The 16,233-nt window shown below is 47.8% G+C and overlaps 6 protein-coding genes across 6 annotated transcripts; 2 read left to right on the forward strand and 4 right to left on the reverse strand.

Annotated features, from left to right (window-relative positions):
* Positions 1-150: 150 nt before the first annotated feature.
* Positions 151-1,460, reverse strand: N7471_011070 (trafficking protein particle complex subunit 13; the record flags this gene model as incomplete). The annotated part of the gene is made up of 5 exons (XM_057283789.1): positions 151-444; positions 568-1,086; positions 1,137-1,260; positions 1,320-1,326; positions 1,394-1,460. The coding sequence occupies 5 exons, from the start codon at positions 1,458-1,460 to the stop codon at positions 151-153; spliced, it is 1,011 nt and encodes a 336-aa protein (XP_057130055.1).
* Positions 1,461-4,463: 3,003 nt separating this feature from the next.
* N7471_011071 (uncharacterized protein) lies at positions 4,464-5,508 on the forward strand (the record flags this gene model as incomplete). The annotated part of the gene is given in 5 exon segments (XM_057283790.1): positions 4,464-4,632; positions 4,725-4,783; positions 4,855-5,093; positions 5,296-5,436; positions 5,454-5,508. 5 exon segments carry the CDS (start codon positions 4,464-4,466, stop codon positions 5,506-5,508), a joined length of 663 nt encoding a protein of 220 aa, XP_057130056.1.
* Positions 5,509-6,072: 564 nt separating this feature from the next.
* Positions 6,073-7,521, reverse strand: N7471_011072 (CENP-N/CHL4 family protein; the record flags this gene model as incomplete). The annotated part of the gene is made up of 1 exon (XM_057283791.1): positions 6,073-7,521. The coding sequence occupies one exon, from the start codon at positions 7,519-7,521 to the stop codon at positions 6,073-6,075; it is 1,449 nt and encodes a 482-aa protein (XP_057130057.1).
* A 631-nt stretch (positions 7,522-8,152) lies between these two features.
* On the forward strand, positions 8,153-9,607 carry N7471_011073 (uncharacterized protein; the record flags this gene model as incomplete). The annotated part of the gene is made up of 3 exons (XM_057283792.1): positions 8,153-8,275; positions 8,340-8,629; positions 8,680-9,607. The coding sequence occupies 3 exons, from the start codon at positions 8,153-8,155 to the stop codon at positions 9,605-9,607; spliced, it is 1,341 nt and encodes a 446-aa protein (XP_057130058.1).
* A 718-nt stretch (positions 9,608-10,325) lies between these two features.
* N7471_011074 (putative extracellular cysteine-rich protein) lies at positions 10,326-12,335 on the reverse strand (the record flags this gene model as incomplete). Its single annotated transcript, XM_057283793.1, has 9 exons — positions 10,326-10,478; positions 10,555-10,813; positions 11,141-11,264; positions 11,446-11,560; positions 11,644-11,730; positions 11,803-11,895; positions 11,962-12,045; positions 12,128-12,249; positions 12,314-12,335. The coding sequence occupies 9 exons, from the start codon at positions 12,333-12,335 to the stop codon at positions 10,326-10,328; spliced, it is 1,059 nt and encodes a 352-aa protein (XP_057130059.1).
* A 618-nt stretch (positions 12,336-12,953) lies between these two features.
* Positions 12,954-15,343, reverse strand: N7471_011075 (MFS transporter). The gene is made up of 3 exons (XM_057283794.1): positions 14,617-15,343; positions 13,413-14,531; positions 12,954-13,352 (listed from the first exon to the last, which is right to left on the reverse strand). The coding sequence occupies exons 1-3, from the start codon at positions 15,030-15,032 to the stop codon at positions 13,061-13,063; spliced, it is 1,827 nt and encodes a 608-aa protein (XP_057130060.1). The 5' UTR covers positions 15,033-15,343; the 3' UTR covers positions 12,954-13,060.
* Positions 15,344-16,233: the final 890 nt, after the last annotated feature.

Here is a 16,233-nt window from a genome sequence, read left to right on the forward strand (position 1 = left end):
TATTGTGTAAGTGGGCTACTGGAAATGTGTACAAACCGCCCTTGCGGCGCCCTCCATGCAACTGGGCGGCTGGATGCACTAATACAAATCGGCGTCCATATCGTGATACAGTAGCGGAAACGATCCGGTGGGCTGGTTGCACACCGCGTTTCAGGTGCGTTTCCGGCTCATGAGGTTTCCCGTCGTCAGGAAACCCTTGTCCCCCATAGTGCCGCGCCATTCGATCGACAACTGACCCAGCGTGGCACGACCGTCCCGTCGCAGGTCCTTCTGGAGAGTTTCAAGCCCTTCGTTCTGGCCCTCTTCTTGTTCCACCAAAAATGCTACCTGTAAGACATCCCGTGGATTGAGTGTAGGTAGTGCCGGGGGTGACATGTCCGGGTTCATCGTATCCCAATTTAGCGATTTTGATTGGAACGGTGGCTTGGGATTTAGTTTTGTTTGCTATCCATCCCCCAACGTTAGCCAAATTGTTGAGCATTTCCGGCCCAGCCCAATTTTCAGGTGCAGCCGCGCTTCGCCGTGGAAAATCCACTCATTCGCTAGGGATTAATGGGAAATTCATACCTTGACTACCACCGCGCTCTCACCCACGTTTTCCAGTTGTGCCTCCAGGGCAAACCGGAGTAACCTTGTTTTCCCGTACGGACCGAGTGATTTATTATCTACCTCGAGTGGTGGAAGTTCGGACGCCTTGGTCCGAACGCTCAAACAGGGCTGTGCCACAAACTGGTATAACTTGCGGAAGGTCCTTACCCGGCCACTAGCTGCCTGCGAGTCGGAGCCGATCTTTGTCTCTGTATAGCTGACACTCACAGCTAGTATATGATTTCCTTCTTCCTTCAAATCAAACCGTACTATCTTTTGTAATGACTCGCCGATCTTAAGGCCGTCTGTTGATGCAGAGTCGTTGGGTGGCTCCAGCTCCAGTGCCGCGACCGACGAAGGTGTTTGCATTTCTGCTACTATGCGCACTGAGGTGAGGACCCTGGCGTTGTCATCATCATCAATCTCATTGTTCGCGCTAAGTGTGCACCCGAAGGTTTCTCCGACGTAGACGGATCCGAAGGAGGGAGGTAGAGTAAGCTATTGCCATTAGTAAAGAGTTTCCTCGATGCGCTTGGTCATTGTCTCACAAGAGGCGCTAAAATGAATTGATCATCGGAGTCACCGGACGGATAGCTTAGTGAGGCTTTCGTGGAGATTATGGTGTTAGACGTCGGGAGGGGATGCTGATAAGAAAGTGACGGCCGCGCGAGGCTGTGTATTGAGAGTCAGGAGCTGCCATCAACTCGATGGATATGGATGATTTGAATTACCGCAACACTAATCAATTCATAATCAACTTGCTGGTCCAGCTATAGGTTGGGTTGGGTTCATTGTATTCACATACCTTTGAGAGAGACCGCATGTGGTTCCTTTGGGGCATCAGCGCCCGACAGAGCCCGTGGACGTGACATAGGAAATAAGTTCAGATATCAGCTCCAGAGGGGGAAATGAAGGAGCGAAAAATTAGCAGCAATGCCGGGTGTGGCAGTATAGCGTCATCTTGTCGATGAAGAGGGACAGTCCACTTCTCCACGAGCTGATAGCGATAATTGTGACTAAGCACTCACCTACACCCTTTCCCGGTGTAGGTGAGCCCACACCTATTAACAAACCCATACCTGTTAACAAAAAAATCAACATTTCAATTTTAAACCTATTTTTCAGCCACCATACCATCTGGATCTACATATCTAAATAGCTCACTATTAACATCAAGATAATCTCTATCCCCTGATGCCTCTTCTTTTTCTTTGAGAGCCTGATTCGCGCGATGCCAGTAGTCTCGAATCCTTGCGTTCCCAGCCTCATGCCGAATATCCAATTTAGATTCCTTCGTACATCGCCGATACACCTTCGAATTGCCTGCAATTGATGATAATGGACTCTTAGCAGCACCTTTTACCATGCGCTTAGATTTTTTGATAGGAATTTTGTGGCTTTGCATCCTTTTTATCGTTTGTTTTGCAAGTGCTAGGTCTTGGATAGCCTGCTTACCACCACGAATTGCACGGTCTATATGCTTTTGAAGCTTTGGAAGGTCTGGTTCATCGTTCTCGAGTATCAATTGAACCTTATTCTCAACCTTTGAGAATCTTTGATCTGAATTAGGCGGCGAATTCGTTGCCGAACTGGGAAATTCACGGTCTGGTGACGGCGTATGACCATATATCTCAAGGACTGGTTCATCTTCCCAGCCAGGATCAATTTGATCACAAACAATATGTAAATCATAAGGCCAAAGACCTGTATCTCGAAATGATGATTTAATAGTCTGTGCCTTAAAGGTGTCTTTGCGAACTGTTTTGATCATTCGAAGAAAATGTCGTTTATCATCAACATCTCCACCCCATCGTACAATCTCATTGTTCTTTTTTCGGAATTTTTGTTTAAGAACTGAGAATGGCTTGCCATCAAGAGGCTGGCATCGATGTGTTAACTTTGGTATAAACCACCAAGGTATAATGTTGAAGCTTTGGCAAATATGTTCGAATTCCGGGGTTCCATGAGACCCATGATTATCCATAACCAAAATCCTAGGTCTGCCTTTAGCGACTCGCTTTTTAGTGGCATAATGGAAATCTAATAGCCATTGAATAGCAGTTTTATCATCCGTCCAGCCTTTAGCAGTTGGTTTAATAACCCTATAGTTGGTAGGATCATCATCGCCATCGAACCAATCTTCCATTTGTTCGGAACCACGCATTAAAAACCATGGATGCATAACCCAGCCATCGGCAGAGATGCATTCAATGCCGGTAATATTCTGGCCTATTCCACCGGTCGCAATAGTCTCATATTTACGGGTGGAAGCAACATTTTCCTTGGTTCCAATACCAAGCTGAAAGCCAGTCTCATCCCAGTTGTATAGTTCATGGGCCTGGATTTTATTCTTTTTAAGAAACTGGCCAAAAACCTGGTACCAATGAACTAAATCACTATGTAATTCAGCTTCAATCCTTGCTTTTTCCATTGGTTTTTGTGTGCGTAGAGTAATATGGGGTGGTAGGCGTTGAATGAATTGATAGCCGTACATTTTGCCAACCTGCCGGTCGGAACCACAATGTTGTAAAAGACGATTCGCAGCACCCTCAATATCGATAGCAGTTGGCGGTGTATATACTGAATTAAGGTGCTCAATCCAGCGAATAAGAGAGGCCTCTTGTGAGGAATTTAGGGCCTTTTTGGTAGCTGCACGGCCTTTTCCATTTGTTCTACCGTCCTTTCGGTTTCGAAGCTTCCACTTTGAGACGCCAAAATGAGAGGCTGCGGCCTGAATACTAGTAAATTGGCCTGATTTATAGGATTCGAGGGCATTTGAGAGAAGAATCTCTTCTTTTTCGGAGGAATTCGGCATGGTTTTGATGGTAAAAAATAGGTTTAAAATTGAAATGTTGATTTTTTTGTTAACAGGTATGGGTTTGTTAATAGGTGTGGGCTCACCTACACCGGGAAAGGGTGTAGGTGAGTGCTTAGTCACAATTAGGGAAGCTTCCCCCAACAAACAGTGCAAACACCTGCTCTTTCCCAAAGAGTGTGCCCACCTGCAACTTCAAACCTTTCAAAGTTGGAAGGATCCAGATTTGTTTCTTTATACTGCCTGGTCACACATGGATACGCACAGTTACTGCAAAGCATTTAATATCTTTATCCATACATACAGTATCTGATTCGCATGATAAGTTCCTGGGAAATCAAGCATCTACTAACTGGGGAAGGAGCTTGAATTATTAGGGCTGAGTACATACATCCAACATGACAAACCTGGTATAAGTTTCCTATCTCTGCAATCTCCTCTATTTACTATCATATCCCATACATACAACTCTGGTCAAAGCCAATCCACCATTGTGACAAACCCAGCGAAAGCGAGAAGCACATCTAGAACAAACATGGCCTACCTGCTGAGAACAAAGGCCTGTCATATCTTTATGTGCCTCCATGCAAAGTCATATGACACTCCATGTGCACACACTTCTATCTAGATCTTGCTTCCTGCAATACATATATGTAGCAACACATCCTCTTCCATGATCCACTTTCTTTCCAAGAGATTCTATCTTCTCATACTCTTATGAAGTACCTCTGCCCCAGAGTTGTTGTCGATTTACAAGAGGTAAAACCTTCCTCTTCTCCTATGCTGCCATCAAGCCCTGATTTGTTTGACCTAGAAGTCGAGCCCACTGTCGAGCCTGCTAGTCCTAGTAACAAGCCTAGTGCCGAGAACCTAACCCAAGTTGCAGAGCGCACTCCGCCAAGTGCATTCCAAGTACTCATGTCTGAGAAACGCGCACTTCCATGGCTAGACTCACCTCCCGAAGGGTTCTTAGAAAGAGTCTCACGCATTGAAAGCCAAATGCAAGTAAATATTGACGAATATGGCATACTTCGATTGGCTGACCAGCATTGCTTTTAGCATGTATATGATTAGGCACAATATCAGCGGAACCAAGAAAGTTCCGGAAATCTCATTTGAAGTCGTTGGGTCTACTGGCAATATCTACAAAACGGTCATTGGTAAAGTGCCTCGCTGTGACTGTCCGGACGTCAGATTCCGGAAGGTGCAGTGTAAGCACATCTGCTTTGGTAAGTCTTAACCCAGCTCAAGCAGATCGATACCTACTCTGTTTCGTACAGCCCAACTACCAATCTCTGTTCTTCGCTAATGCGTCGTCAAGTCCTATCTGCCATGGATGTCGCTGGACAATTGAGGTACCAGCGGGCATTTCTGCCATCCGTGAGTCCTTGCAAATCCCACTCAAATCACTCTGTCTATACATATTCCTGACCCAATTGCATGTTCATCAGGAGCTACGGGAGATGCTTGCTGTATTATCCTTGAAACGAATCATGGACACTACAACCCTTACTTCCACCGGCGAAAGGAAGCCTGTTGAGGGCAAGTGTCTAATTTGTTTCAATGATTTCAAGGCCAACCAGGAAACTACGTGGTGTCAGGAATGCGGCAGCAATTTTCATGGGGCTTGCTTTAAGAAGTGTGAGGCCACCATGCATGCATCCCAGGATGTTGTCAGCTGTCTCTACTGGTAAGTGATGACAACCCGTCCAAGTCCTAATAAGAACTTGAAGTTCAACAGCTCTCCGCATATAGCAATGCCCCGTGGAATGGCGATGAACATGGAAGACCTCATCTCACCGGAAAGACCACCCAAACCGAGAGCCGTCATGACCGACTGGGATATGTGAACGTGCGCGACGAATAGTCCCTGAATTCCATGGCTCGATCAGTATGTATTTGCCCCTAGAGTCTATCCCACATCTTGGCCTCTGGCTCCTCAGAGGAACTCCTGCTAACATTGTGCTTCTTGGGCTGAAATGGACGACCCGTCTTCACACACTGCTTATTCTAACCTCGTCAAGCGTCAAATAGTAAAACTAAGGCGCAGTGAGCACGAGCGCGATGGGCACGAAACTGAGGGTGTCACCTCTATGGGCATGTAAGATCGAGCAACGGTTCTGTGGCGGAACTCTCTCTTGTCGGCGTTTCTTCTTATCAATTTGCCTTTTACTTAAAGCCGGTTTGTTTTTGGGTAATGGTGTTGGGAATGGTTTATTTTGAGAAATCTGTCAATGAGTGACGCTCACTCTTTGCCGGTGCAAGCCCAAGCATGGATTGCTTGATTTCTAGGCCTGAAACAACGGGATTCAACTTGTGGTGTTGTTTTATTGGAGAAATACTTTATGTTGTGAATTCGGAAATGTGGTGTTCGGTGCTGGGATGAAGTGGACTTTTTTATGCTGGATCCTACCTCCAAATGAATCTAATACCATTTTTACAATCTTCAACGTCGAGTGTACACTACATCTATTTGCTACTACACTCAGTTGGGACATCTTACAAATTCACTCTTACTGATAGGTAAACCCAAATGACAAAAAAGCAACAAAAATGATCCATTCATCTCAAGTCCGGGTATCACATCAGGCCCCAACGGCCCAGGAAACAAAAAAAAGCACCAAGTTCCTCAACTCCCCAAAATCCAAGAACACCAAAGACAGGTTCTTCTATATATCCTTTTGAAGTCGTTGACCTAGTCGAACAGTTGCGACACTAACGCCTTCCTCGCCAGTCATCCACGACGGCATACGCTCAGGGTCAATGATGCCTAGCTCAGCAAGTTTGCGAATCCCGCTGATGACGTCGGATCCAGCGAAAGTGAGTGACACGGCAGGTAGCGCGGACGTAGAATCATCAACATCATCATCCTGTTCATCATTAGAGCCCGGTTTGTCAAGGAGCCGGATATCAAGACGGTCCAGCGGTGCCGGGGCGAGCGATGACCCCAATGTTCCGAATCGGGAATGGATGGCAAGACGGCGTTTCTTCGAATCCGGAGAGAGGGGTCCTGTATCAATACCGCTGGATCTTCGTTTGGTCGCTGAGCCATTTGTGTTTTCCTTGCCTTCTGCTGGGCCGGAATGACTCGCTTGGATATGCTCTTCAGGTGAGACTGTATTGGAAGGTCGGGGATCCAACGGACTTCCTTCAATGGCTGCATCTGCAAAGATGCTGAAGGCGCCATTTGATGCCGATGATCGTCCCGGTCCGCGGAGGGCTAGGAGTGTGGGCAGATTCTTTGCGGCCAGGGATGTCGCCTGCAGGGAGAATCGCTCCTGTGGGCGAGATAACGCTTTAGGAATGGAATCGCGCACCAGACGCTGAAGAGTTCGAGTATCGGTAGCCACTGAGCTTGTCAAAGGAGCAGATTTTGATCCGGTGGATGCTGCTATGGAAGTGTAGATATAAGGGCAACTATCCGGAAAAGCGACGTAGATGACTCGAGACGAGTCAGTGAATACCTCAGCTGCCTGTCTAGGGGATTGATATGGCGATTCGATGACAAAGATACGTAGGAATGTCAGCGGCAGTGTTGCCGAATGGGCGAGGTGGTAGTGGGCCTTGACCAATGGGGAGATCTCTCGTTGGAGGGCTTGCACAAATGTTGCCGCTTGCATACGCGGTACAGAACCGGACCAGTCTGCGGGTGGCAGTTTTTGGGAGTTCTTGCGCTTCGTATCAATACGGCTAAGCTCGAGTGCGGTCCATCGAAGGCTGGCGGGGTGGTCATCCATATAGCGGAGGTCTGCCATGGCTAGCTGGCGCAGTGTGATTCCATGCCGCCAATCACCTTCTAGGATTCGCTCCAGAACTTCGCGCTTTGCACCCTTTCTGTCCTGCAGATCTTCATATACCTGGCGGACTTCTTCGATTGTCTCCCCCGCTGGGTAGGGGAGGGCTTCGTCATCGTCGGGGCCATCTTCTTCGTCGGTCTGTAGGTATGGCGGGAATGAGGCGATGTTGCGGTCGTCAAGCCATGTAAATGCAAGGTCCAGTAGTGCTTGTCTGGATAGCTTTCCCAGGGATTTTGTGAGGGACGGAGTCGATGAGGGAATGCGGAGATTATTTGGAAGACTGGCTGTTGTCGGTGCGCGAACTGTTTTAGGACGCGCCATGGCCGTAATTGACAAGGTATTGGCACAATACCTAGGGATGTTCGAGATCGCCTTATATCAATGACAGGTGCATGCCTCTAGGTCCATATCTTGATTTGTTCCCGTGCTTGTCCAAGTTCTTCTGCTCAAATTCCAAACCATCAACAAACATGCACGTGTCGATAAGCTGATAAGCAAGGATTAACCTGATTATGTCATCTGGGTGTTGGTCCGCGGATCCATCCATGCCCGATCCATGGAGATGCAACGGGGCAAGGAACATATCATCTGACCTGGAAAGGTGTCCTTTGTAGTTCCTACTCACCAACACTATCAACACTATTGGCCTATCATATGCTGATATGTATAATATGCATAATTGAATGGTGGATATGAGTGCACAACCTTGGAAGAAATTAGACCGAGGCTGTGCCCCAGGTGACGACCCTTGCTGACAGAAATGTGGGTCCCAATTTAACCTTGTTCAAGCCAAATGTTGAAATGTTGAAAGTTGCATGTCCATGGTCAACTTTTGTTCTAAGCGAACATTGAATTCTTGAAAGTCCAGAAGTCTGAACTCTCTCAGCCACGGGAAGGACTATATACGCTCTCCTTCTCCTGGAACTGTGAATCAACCTTTTCCTCCTTCACCATGGAGGCGAACGAACCACGCAAAAATGTTGCCGTAATTGGCACGGGGATGGCTGGGTTAGTGGTCGCATATATGCTCAGGAATGATCCTCTAGGGAGATTTGACGTGGAAGTATTCGAAAAGGTAAAAAGATTTCTCCCACGACACCGCACGCGCAAACTAAAGCTAATCCCAACAAAACACGCAGCAAGACAAACTTTCGCTCGATTCCGCGTCATACAACCTCACAAACCAAAATGGCGGAGGCGCAAAGCCCGAACGCCTCGATCTTCCCATGCGCACATTCGCCGACGGATACTACGAAAGTCTCAAGCGGATGTACGATTATTTCGGCATCCCATATGGCTCGCTACGGTTTATTTACTCCTTGTCGACACTACCAGACAGTGCCACGAAACAAACCTCTCCATACTATATGCATTCCTCAAATAACCACCAATTACCTCCCCTGCGTCCGGAGGGGTTATCATGGACCGGGTGGCTGATCGAGGTGTGCTACCTGGCAATATGCTATTATTGGTTTAAAGCCTGCTGCTTCTATGTAGCGCCCAAAACTCTGGAGTCATCTGGCATGGAGGAATCTCTGCGTCAATATGTGGAGAGAATTATGTTGCCCCCTTATTACGTGAAGCACTACTTCTTGCCGGTCTTCGCGAGCGTTGCGACTTGCTCACACGATGCGCTGATGGATTTTTCCCGGCTCTTGATCTGGTGGGTTATGGGAGACGAACCTTCCGTAAGAAGCACTACACTGTTCTTGGTGGAGTTCAGCATGTCGAGAAAAAGCTGTCCAAAGATTTGACGTATAAACTTGGCATGAAGGTCACGGCGGTCGAGAATATCGGCACAAAAGTTCAAGTGAGCTGGACAGATACCCGTGATAGCCAGAGCAGCTCACGACTATTTGACCATGTCGTTCTGGCCGTGACACCTGACGTGGTTGGCGCGATTTTCCAACCTCTCCAAAGCGCAATGAAGGCCGTTCCCACAACGACCGTTCAATCAGTTGTGCACCGTGACTTTTCCCGGATTCTTGATTCTAGCAAATCCCTATGGGAGCAAGTGTCCTTGAACCCCGGCGAATCAGCACCTCACCCACTCCACATGTGCTCAAATGCTACGGCGACTGAGACTGTCCATGAACATCCGTCATCCGCTCTTATTACGACTTATCCCATTGCTCCGATTGACCCCGAGAAGGTCTTGTACACTGCCACATTCACTCGTGTTCTGCGATCCTCCGCCAGCAGACAGATCGTCAACCAGATCTTTAGCCAGAAGAAGTCTGGGGATGACAAGAGCCAGCTATGGCGGAATGGAGATGGAAATGTCTGGCTCGTTGGTGGCTGGTGCTGGGACGGGATGGTACTACTCGAGGGGTGTCTATCTTCTGCGACGAGGGTGGCAAACGCCCTTGATGTCGAGGTGCCTTGGATGAAAGAGTCCTCTTTATAACGACTTGTCAAGAACATAACGAGACTTTCATGTGCATATTCATTTCGGGCATTTATAAATGTTAATATACCTATGACTCATTGTACATAGCATATATAATGTGAACAAACGCATCATGAACATTCGACTTTACCATGCTATATTGGTATGCTACTGTGGTCCGCGAGCTATTTATTCAGGTCCGCTTTTCTCGTTGTCTCTTTTCACCTCGAACTCACCTCACCAGAAGCTTCAGCCTAGAATCCTACACAAACCAGGTGCGCGATAATAAGAGTACATGGCAATGGACACTGTTTTCCTCCAGTCAGAAAGCCGAATCGGATGAGTCTAGCGCGTCACTTACACATATGGGATCACCTTGATGATTGGATAATGGCGGACAGGTATTCAATGGCCCACAGCATCCAGGCAGAGGGCCATTATTGATACACGTGAAGCCGCCCGGGCACTTGTTTTTGGGAATTAGTTCAGGGTTCTACAGGAGCACAGTTCGGAACTTACACATGTGTTCGACGATCGGCAGAAAGGCTGGCTCATAGGGCAACTGATGCAATTGCCTGCAACGCAGCCTCCACCTCCCGGTCCGAGATTGCACTTCCAAAGGAAACACCGGTTAGTCTGTCCATCCAATGCCTTATATATAAAAAGGATCCGATACGAGGGGGTAACACGTACAGCTGTACTGCACGAACCGCAACGCTTCACGTCAGTTGTCAAATCAGTACACATCCCACCACAGCAAGCCGGCAGCAAGCCAGTACACGGCACAGCAGTGCAAGATCCACAATGCTGCAAACTGGTGGATAGGTCTGTACATTGCCCAGAGCAACAGCCAGGCTGTGTTCCACCACACGGCAAAGCCGAACAAGAACTGCAGTGGTTAGCGTCAGAATTAAGATCAATACATGTCCCCGAGCAGCAAGCCGGATTAATCCCAGTACACGGACTCGCCGAACAAGATCCACAGTGGTCAATAGTCGCCAGATCTGTACAGGCACCTGAGCAACATGCCGGTCTAGAGCCCAGGCACGGGAGGGCCGTGCAGCTGCCACAATGGGCGGGATCCTTGCTAATATCTGTGCATACCCCGTTACAACAGGTGGGCTGGGTGCCTGTACATTTGCTGCCGCATCGGCCGCAGTTGTTTGGGTCGGTGGCTGTGTTGGTGCAGGTTCCGGAGCAGCAGGTTGGCTGATTTGCTTGGCACTTTTAGATTGTTAGTATAGCCACCTAAATATAGTCTGAGCTATTTGATACAGAACAAGGAAATCTTACTATTGTAGTGCATGTACCGCAGTGAAGTGGGTTAGTAGCTAAGTCGGTGCATTGGCCAGAGCAGCAGCCTGGGCGGAGACCGATGCATGGTAAAGCTGAACAAGAACCGCAATGATTTGGATCAGAGGTTAGATCTGCACAGGATCCACCACAGCATGCAGGGTTCGCACCGGTGCACTATTTCATGGTATAATATAAGCAAGGTTGCCATTGTGGAGGCTGTGATATTTTCCCAGAGTAGGGCAATGGTTGACTCACAGTACGATTGCAAGCTCCACAACTATTGGCATTTGAGGAAACATCAGTGCACTTCCCTGAACAACAGGCAGGGTTGAGACCAAGACAAGGAAGGGCGGTGCAGGAGCCGCAGTGTAGGGGATCACTGCTCAGGTCACTACAAGTCCCAGAGCAGCAAGCTGGCGTATTTACGCTACACTAGAAAGGGTATTTACTAGGTAAGTTATTCAGTGAAGTAATGGGATAAACAGGTCTTTGGCTTACCGTATTACTACATGAGCCGCAATTGGTAGTTGAAGTGGCGAGATTAGTACAGGTGCCCGCACAGCAGTCAGGCTGTTCTCCAAGACAGGGGGATGCATTGCAAGAACCACAGTGCTCGGGATCAGTGGCGAGATCGGAGCAGGAGCCTGAGCAGCAGGCTGGTACTTGATCGGTGCACTATTGAGTAAGATGCGTCTCAGCAGGTATACTCCCAATGTTGTGCTAGCAATATACTCCAGTCAAAACGGGACTTTACTCACGGTTATATCACATGCTCCACAGCTGGCGAAGTTGTTATCGAGATCTTTGCACACACCAGAACAGCAGGCAGGTTGGGTTCCAGTGCACTAGTTAGACGTGAGACATGAGTAAATTACTTTAGAATAGCGGATATCCCAAGAACTTGATTTTATACTTACTTGTGGTGCATCACATGCTCCACAATTATCAACACTCGAGTTCAAATCCGTACACACTCCGTCGCAGCAGGCTGGTGGTGACCCGACGACGCACTATAAATAATAATATGTTTGAGACATGTCGTGTCAGCAGAGTACTATAATGCAACCAGGACTTACTATGGCACCACAGCCTCCACAGTTTCCCGTATTCGACGTTGTGTTTGTACACAAAAAGAAGCAACATTGTAGTCCTTCTTCGCACTACTTATATACGATGAATGTTTTGTCAACAATCGCTGTTTTCATTTGCCAATGGCTAAACTTTGGGCATGATCAAACTCACATTCGGAATCCAGGGGACACAATAGGTAACCCTTTGCTGTGGACTGTATACATCAAGAGAGGTGACATTAGATGCGTTCACGGGGTTGGCCTTGACATAGTCGTAGAAAAACCTGATAATCCCTGGTCGAAGGTTAGAACCTAATATACTATATGTGCCACGAGCAGAACTCAAAGCGGTTCTAACCTAAAAATAGAAAGGGAAGCATCTGTACAGAGGGACACATGTAGTGATAGTCGACAATATAAATGAGATGGAGGATACGAAAATAACAGGCCTTATATCGCGCAATTGACATGCGATGGTGCACCATGCCCCGGTTAAAGTGGTGGGTGAGGGACCAAGAACTACAATCCTTTTGCTGCATGTGTCACTTGATTTAACACCAAGATCATCATGACTTCTCGAGGTCTCCATCTATATGCCGCGCGAACTTGAAAATACGGGCTATTCATATAAAACTAATTAGTCCAGGTAGTCACCAATGTTAATCTGAACCACCACTCTCTTATTTTAAATGCACAGTTATATATATTTGCTAGCCATCCTCGACGGATATGTCTGGGCCAAAATGCTTCTGAAACCAAGTCAGATCCTCATGCTACCTGATCTCACATTCAATGTCACAGTTGCAGGGAACAGTGTCGTCTAACATGCGTTACAGACCGAACCTCCCGCCGGCAGAGCTTCGTGTTACTTGTTACCCATTAGATAGTCCGAGCAAGTTCAGCTCCAAGGTTGGTCCAAAACTAGCTGTATAAGCCAGCAGTTTTGTCAAAATATATGAGATTTCCCAATACCAATGCTCAGAATTGAAGACGATTGAATCAATGTTGCTTCATTGAGAGATGCAGAAAAATAGCCGCTAAAATGTTCACTTTTTATAATTACGTTTCCCTAATGGGAATATGATTATGTACAATAACAAGGCAATTATGTGCTTCTCTGCTGGTGCACAGTCCCCTCCGCCTGTGCTTCACACTCCTCGGCTGCGTGCCCTTCCTGGACAGCTTCATAAAATGGCGCGAACTTGCTCTTCATCCTCAGTCTCTTACCGAAGAAGTAGAATCCAATGGGAATCGGAACAAGGACGGCTGCAACGCATCCGAGAAGCGTAGAAGCCCACTGGATACCCATGCCTTGGAACATCTGGCGTGAGAAAAGCGGGAAGGCTGCTGCCACCATCGAGCGGCAGAAGGTATTTGCTGCGATGGCTGATGCGGCGCTGTAGATAGTATGTTAGATAAGCCCATGACAAGTTGGGGGAATGGAAAGAATGACATACAACATAAGATATGTGTCAATCAGATAATTGAACAATTGGATGAAGATGATCAGAAGGCCAAATCCAGTAAATAGGCCACTCAGGGTGGGCACGATCCAGTGGATGGTACCACTGAAGCCAGTCCATCCAAACCAGAAGAGCCCAGCAGCGAAGAGAGCACCGCCGACCATCACGGGCGGGAGACGCCACTCAGGAATGGGGACACCACCGTTCATGTCTAGTTTCTTATTGTAGCTTTTGCTAGAGAAGATGATGTAAGCCGCAGCGGTGAACAGGCCCACCACCATGCCGAAGAGTGGGAGACCTCCAACACCAGCGTTCATGCCGTAAACACCCTGGAAGACCAGAGTGTAGGCGGTCAAGAAGCAATAGAGCAACCCGTAGATAAAACTCAGGTAGATAGTGACGGCTAGGATCAATGGCTCATTAAACAGCAGTCGAAGCGGGCGAGAGAAGTTGTTTATGATCAGATCTCGAAGGTCGACCTCGATTTCCTCTTGCTTCGCATGGATTCCCCAGTTCTTGGTCCGGCGACGAAGCTCCGAGGCCTTTTCCACAAGGACAACAGGTGGGTATGACTCCTTCAGGAAGAAAATATTCATGAGGAAAGCGGCGAAGCCCATAATCGCGGGGATATAGGCGGTCCAGCGCCATCCAAGATAGGACATGTTAATAAAGCCTCCGATAAAAGGTGCCAGGAGAGGGCCTAGGAACACCGTCGAGGAGAACATGGCAATGGCAACACCACGGGTGCGGTTGTCCCAGATATCAGAGAACACAGCAGCCACAACTGCCAAGGGACAACTGCCGAAGATACCACAGAAGAATCGGCAAATCAGGAGGGTTTGCAAGTCTTTTGAGACTGCCACTGCGATGTTGAAGACGCCAAATCCGAACATGGCGACGATAATGGGGATACGACGGCCCAAGAGTTCGGATAGGGGAGCCCATATCAAGGGACCTGAGGCGTAGCCGACGATGTATAGAGAGCTGGAGAGGATGGCGACTTCAAGGCCGACGTTGAAGTGACTCGAGACATGACTAGATGAAGAACTGAAAACGGCGGAGTCGAAGGTGGAGCAAATACTGGTGAAGGCGAGGATGGCACTAATGTAGCATCTGGATTGTAAAAGTTAGTATCGGGGTATAAACGTTGCACATTGAATGGCAGTAAGATATGGACATTCATGGGGAAACGACTCACTTCTTTTTCACGGGCCAATTCAGCGGGTATAACGGGTCATTTGGCCCATCGAACTCCACAACGTAATCCTCCCGTGCAGGGAGAGGTGGAGGGTAGGGCTTACCCCCACCAAAAGCTGGCAATGGAGCTCGCGACGGTCGCGACCGAAGACTCTCGCCCACAGTGAGCGCATGTTGGGCGCGTTGCGTCTCAGTCCTGCTCAATGCTCGTGATGCCCCAGTCCGATGACGTTCCAAGTCCAGTTCTGTGTTCCGCGATTGCAGCCTATGCACCTGCGCGTCATATTCAACGGAGCTGCTCGAGCCAGTCGACGATCCGATAGAGCCTGACGTAGTAGGTCTCTCTACCTCAGCCGAGTGCCGTGGCTTTTCGCTCGATAGATGCGATCCTTCGGCCTGAGGCAACTGATCGGCCATATTTTGCCAAGGGAGACCGCTTTACCAATTCGGAGATTATGATCTGGCCGATCTTGTAGATCTTCTTGGCTGCAGTCTCTTTTTTCCCCGTTGGGACTGTCAGAAATATCGGAAAGGTACCGGGTGCCTGAAATATGTAGGGTAAAAGTCTTTTTTTCGCCATCCAAGCGCGGGCAATTTGTTTATAAACACTTGACCAAAAAAAAAGGAGCGCCGAATGCAACTATGATCGTCTAGACCCACCACTTAGCGGCTTCAGCATTGGATAACTGCCGAACTTATCGGCTAAAACGGAAGTGAACCTGATGAACTTCCTAAGCAATTAGTAATTAGAACACTATACCTAGGTATCGAGATGGATTATGATTTATATGGACTCCCAATATGAATGGCCAAGTCGCCGTATAATTTTTTTTCCATCCCCAAGGTCTCGGAAATTATTGAAGCAGATAGCTCCGAAGTCAGGTGCCACCACCTCTTTACAACATACGTCATCATGAATCAGGCCGCCACGCGGGAGGCTTGCATGTGCTTTCCAAAAAGGTTGCTAAATTTAAGAACTTCCATTGGAATATTGATTACTCCGTACTATATCTACAATTCACTATATGATCAAGCAAATATTGTATTAATACAAGACCAGCATTATTCATACACTTGGTGTAAATCATACCATATACCCTCCAAGGTAGGAGTGGAGATTAGGCATCTATCGTGGTCCACAAGCTAGCACCCACTATATACTCCCCACTCACTCCGGATAAAAATATAGAATGAAACATGCATCAGAAGACCTCTTCATGATCTTGGAACCGCCATCCTTGCTCAAATCCTTTAAAATCGTCTTCAGTCCAACCCTGAAGACTTGTATCTCTCAACAGCATGGCCATAGAAGTCATGATGCACCCAGCCATTTTTCTGAAACCTGAAGCTCATCAAGGCAGGCGTTGCCGATTCGGCTCGAGGTCACCCAATACTCTTTGGCTTTTTTTTATATAATTTTGAACTTCCTCCTCTGAGAATCGAATAGGAGATTCTGGAGATGCGTCTCTGCCAGGAACTTCATCCTAGGTATCATTTATATACATCAGCGCGCTATGCAGCATTGTGAGGTCTTCCCTCCATTGGCACCCGGAATATGTACTCCACTAGCGGGTTGCGTAGAGGTCCTAGGTGCAATTCGTTGAATGCGATATTGGAT

Source organism: Penicillium samsonianum (assembly GCF_028829775.1).
Source record: "Penicillium samsonianum strain IBT 33392 chromosome Unknown utg000007l_segment0_segment0, whole genome shotgun sequence".
Classification (NCBI taxonomy): domain Eukaryota; kingdom Fungi; phylum Ascomycota; class Eurotiomycetes; order Eurotiales; family Aspergillaceae; genus Penicillium; species Penicillium samsonianum.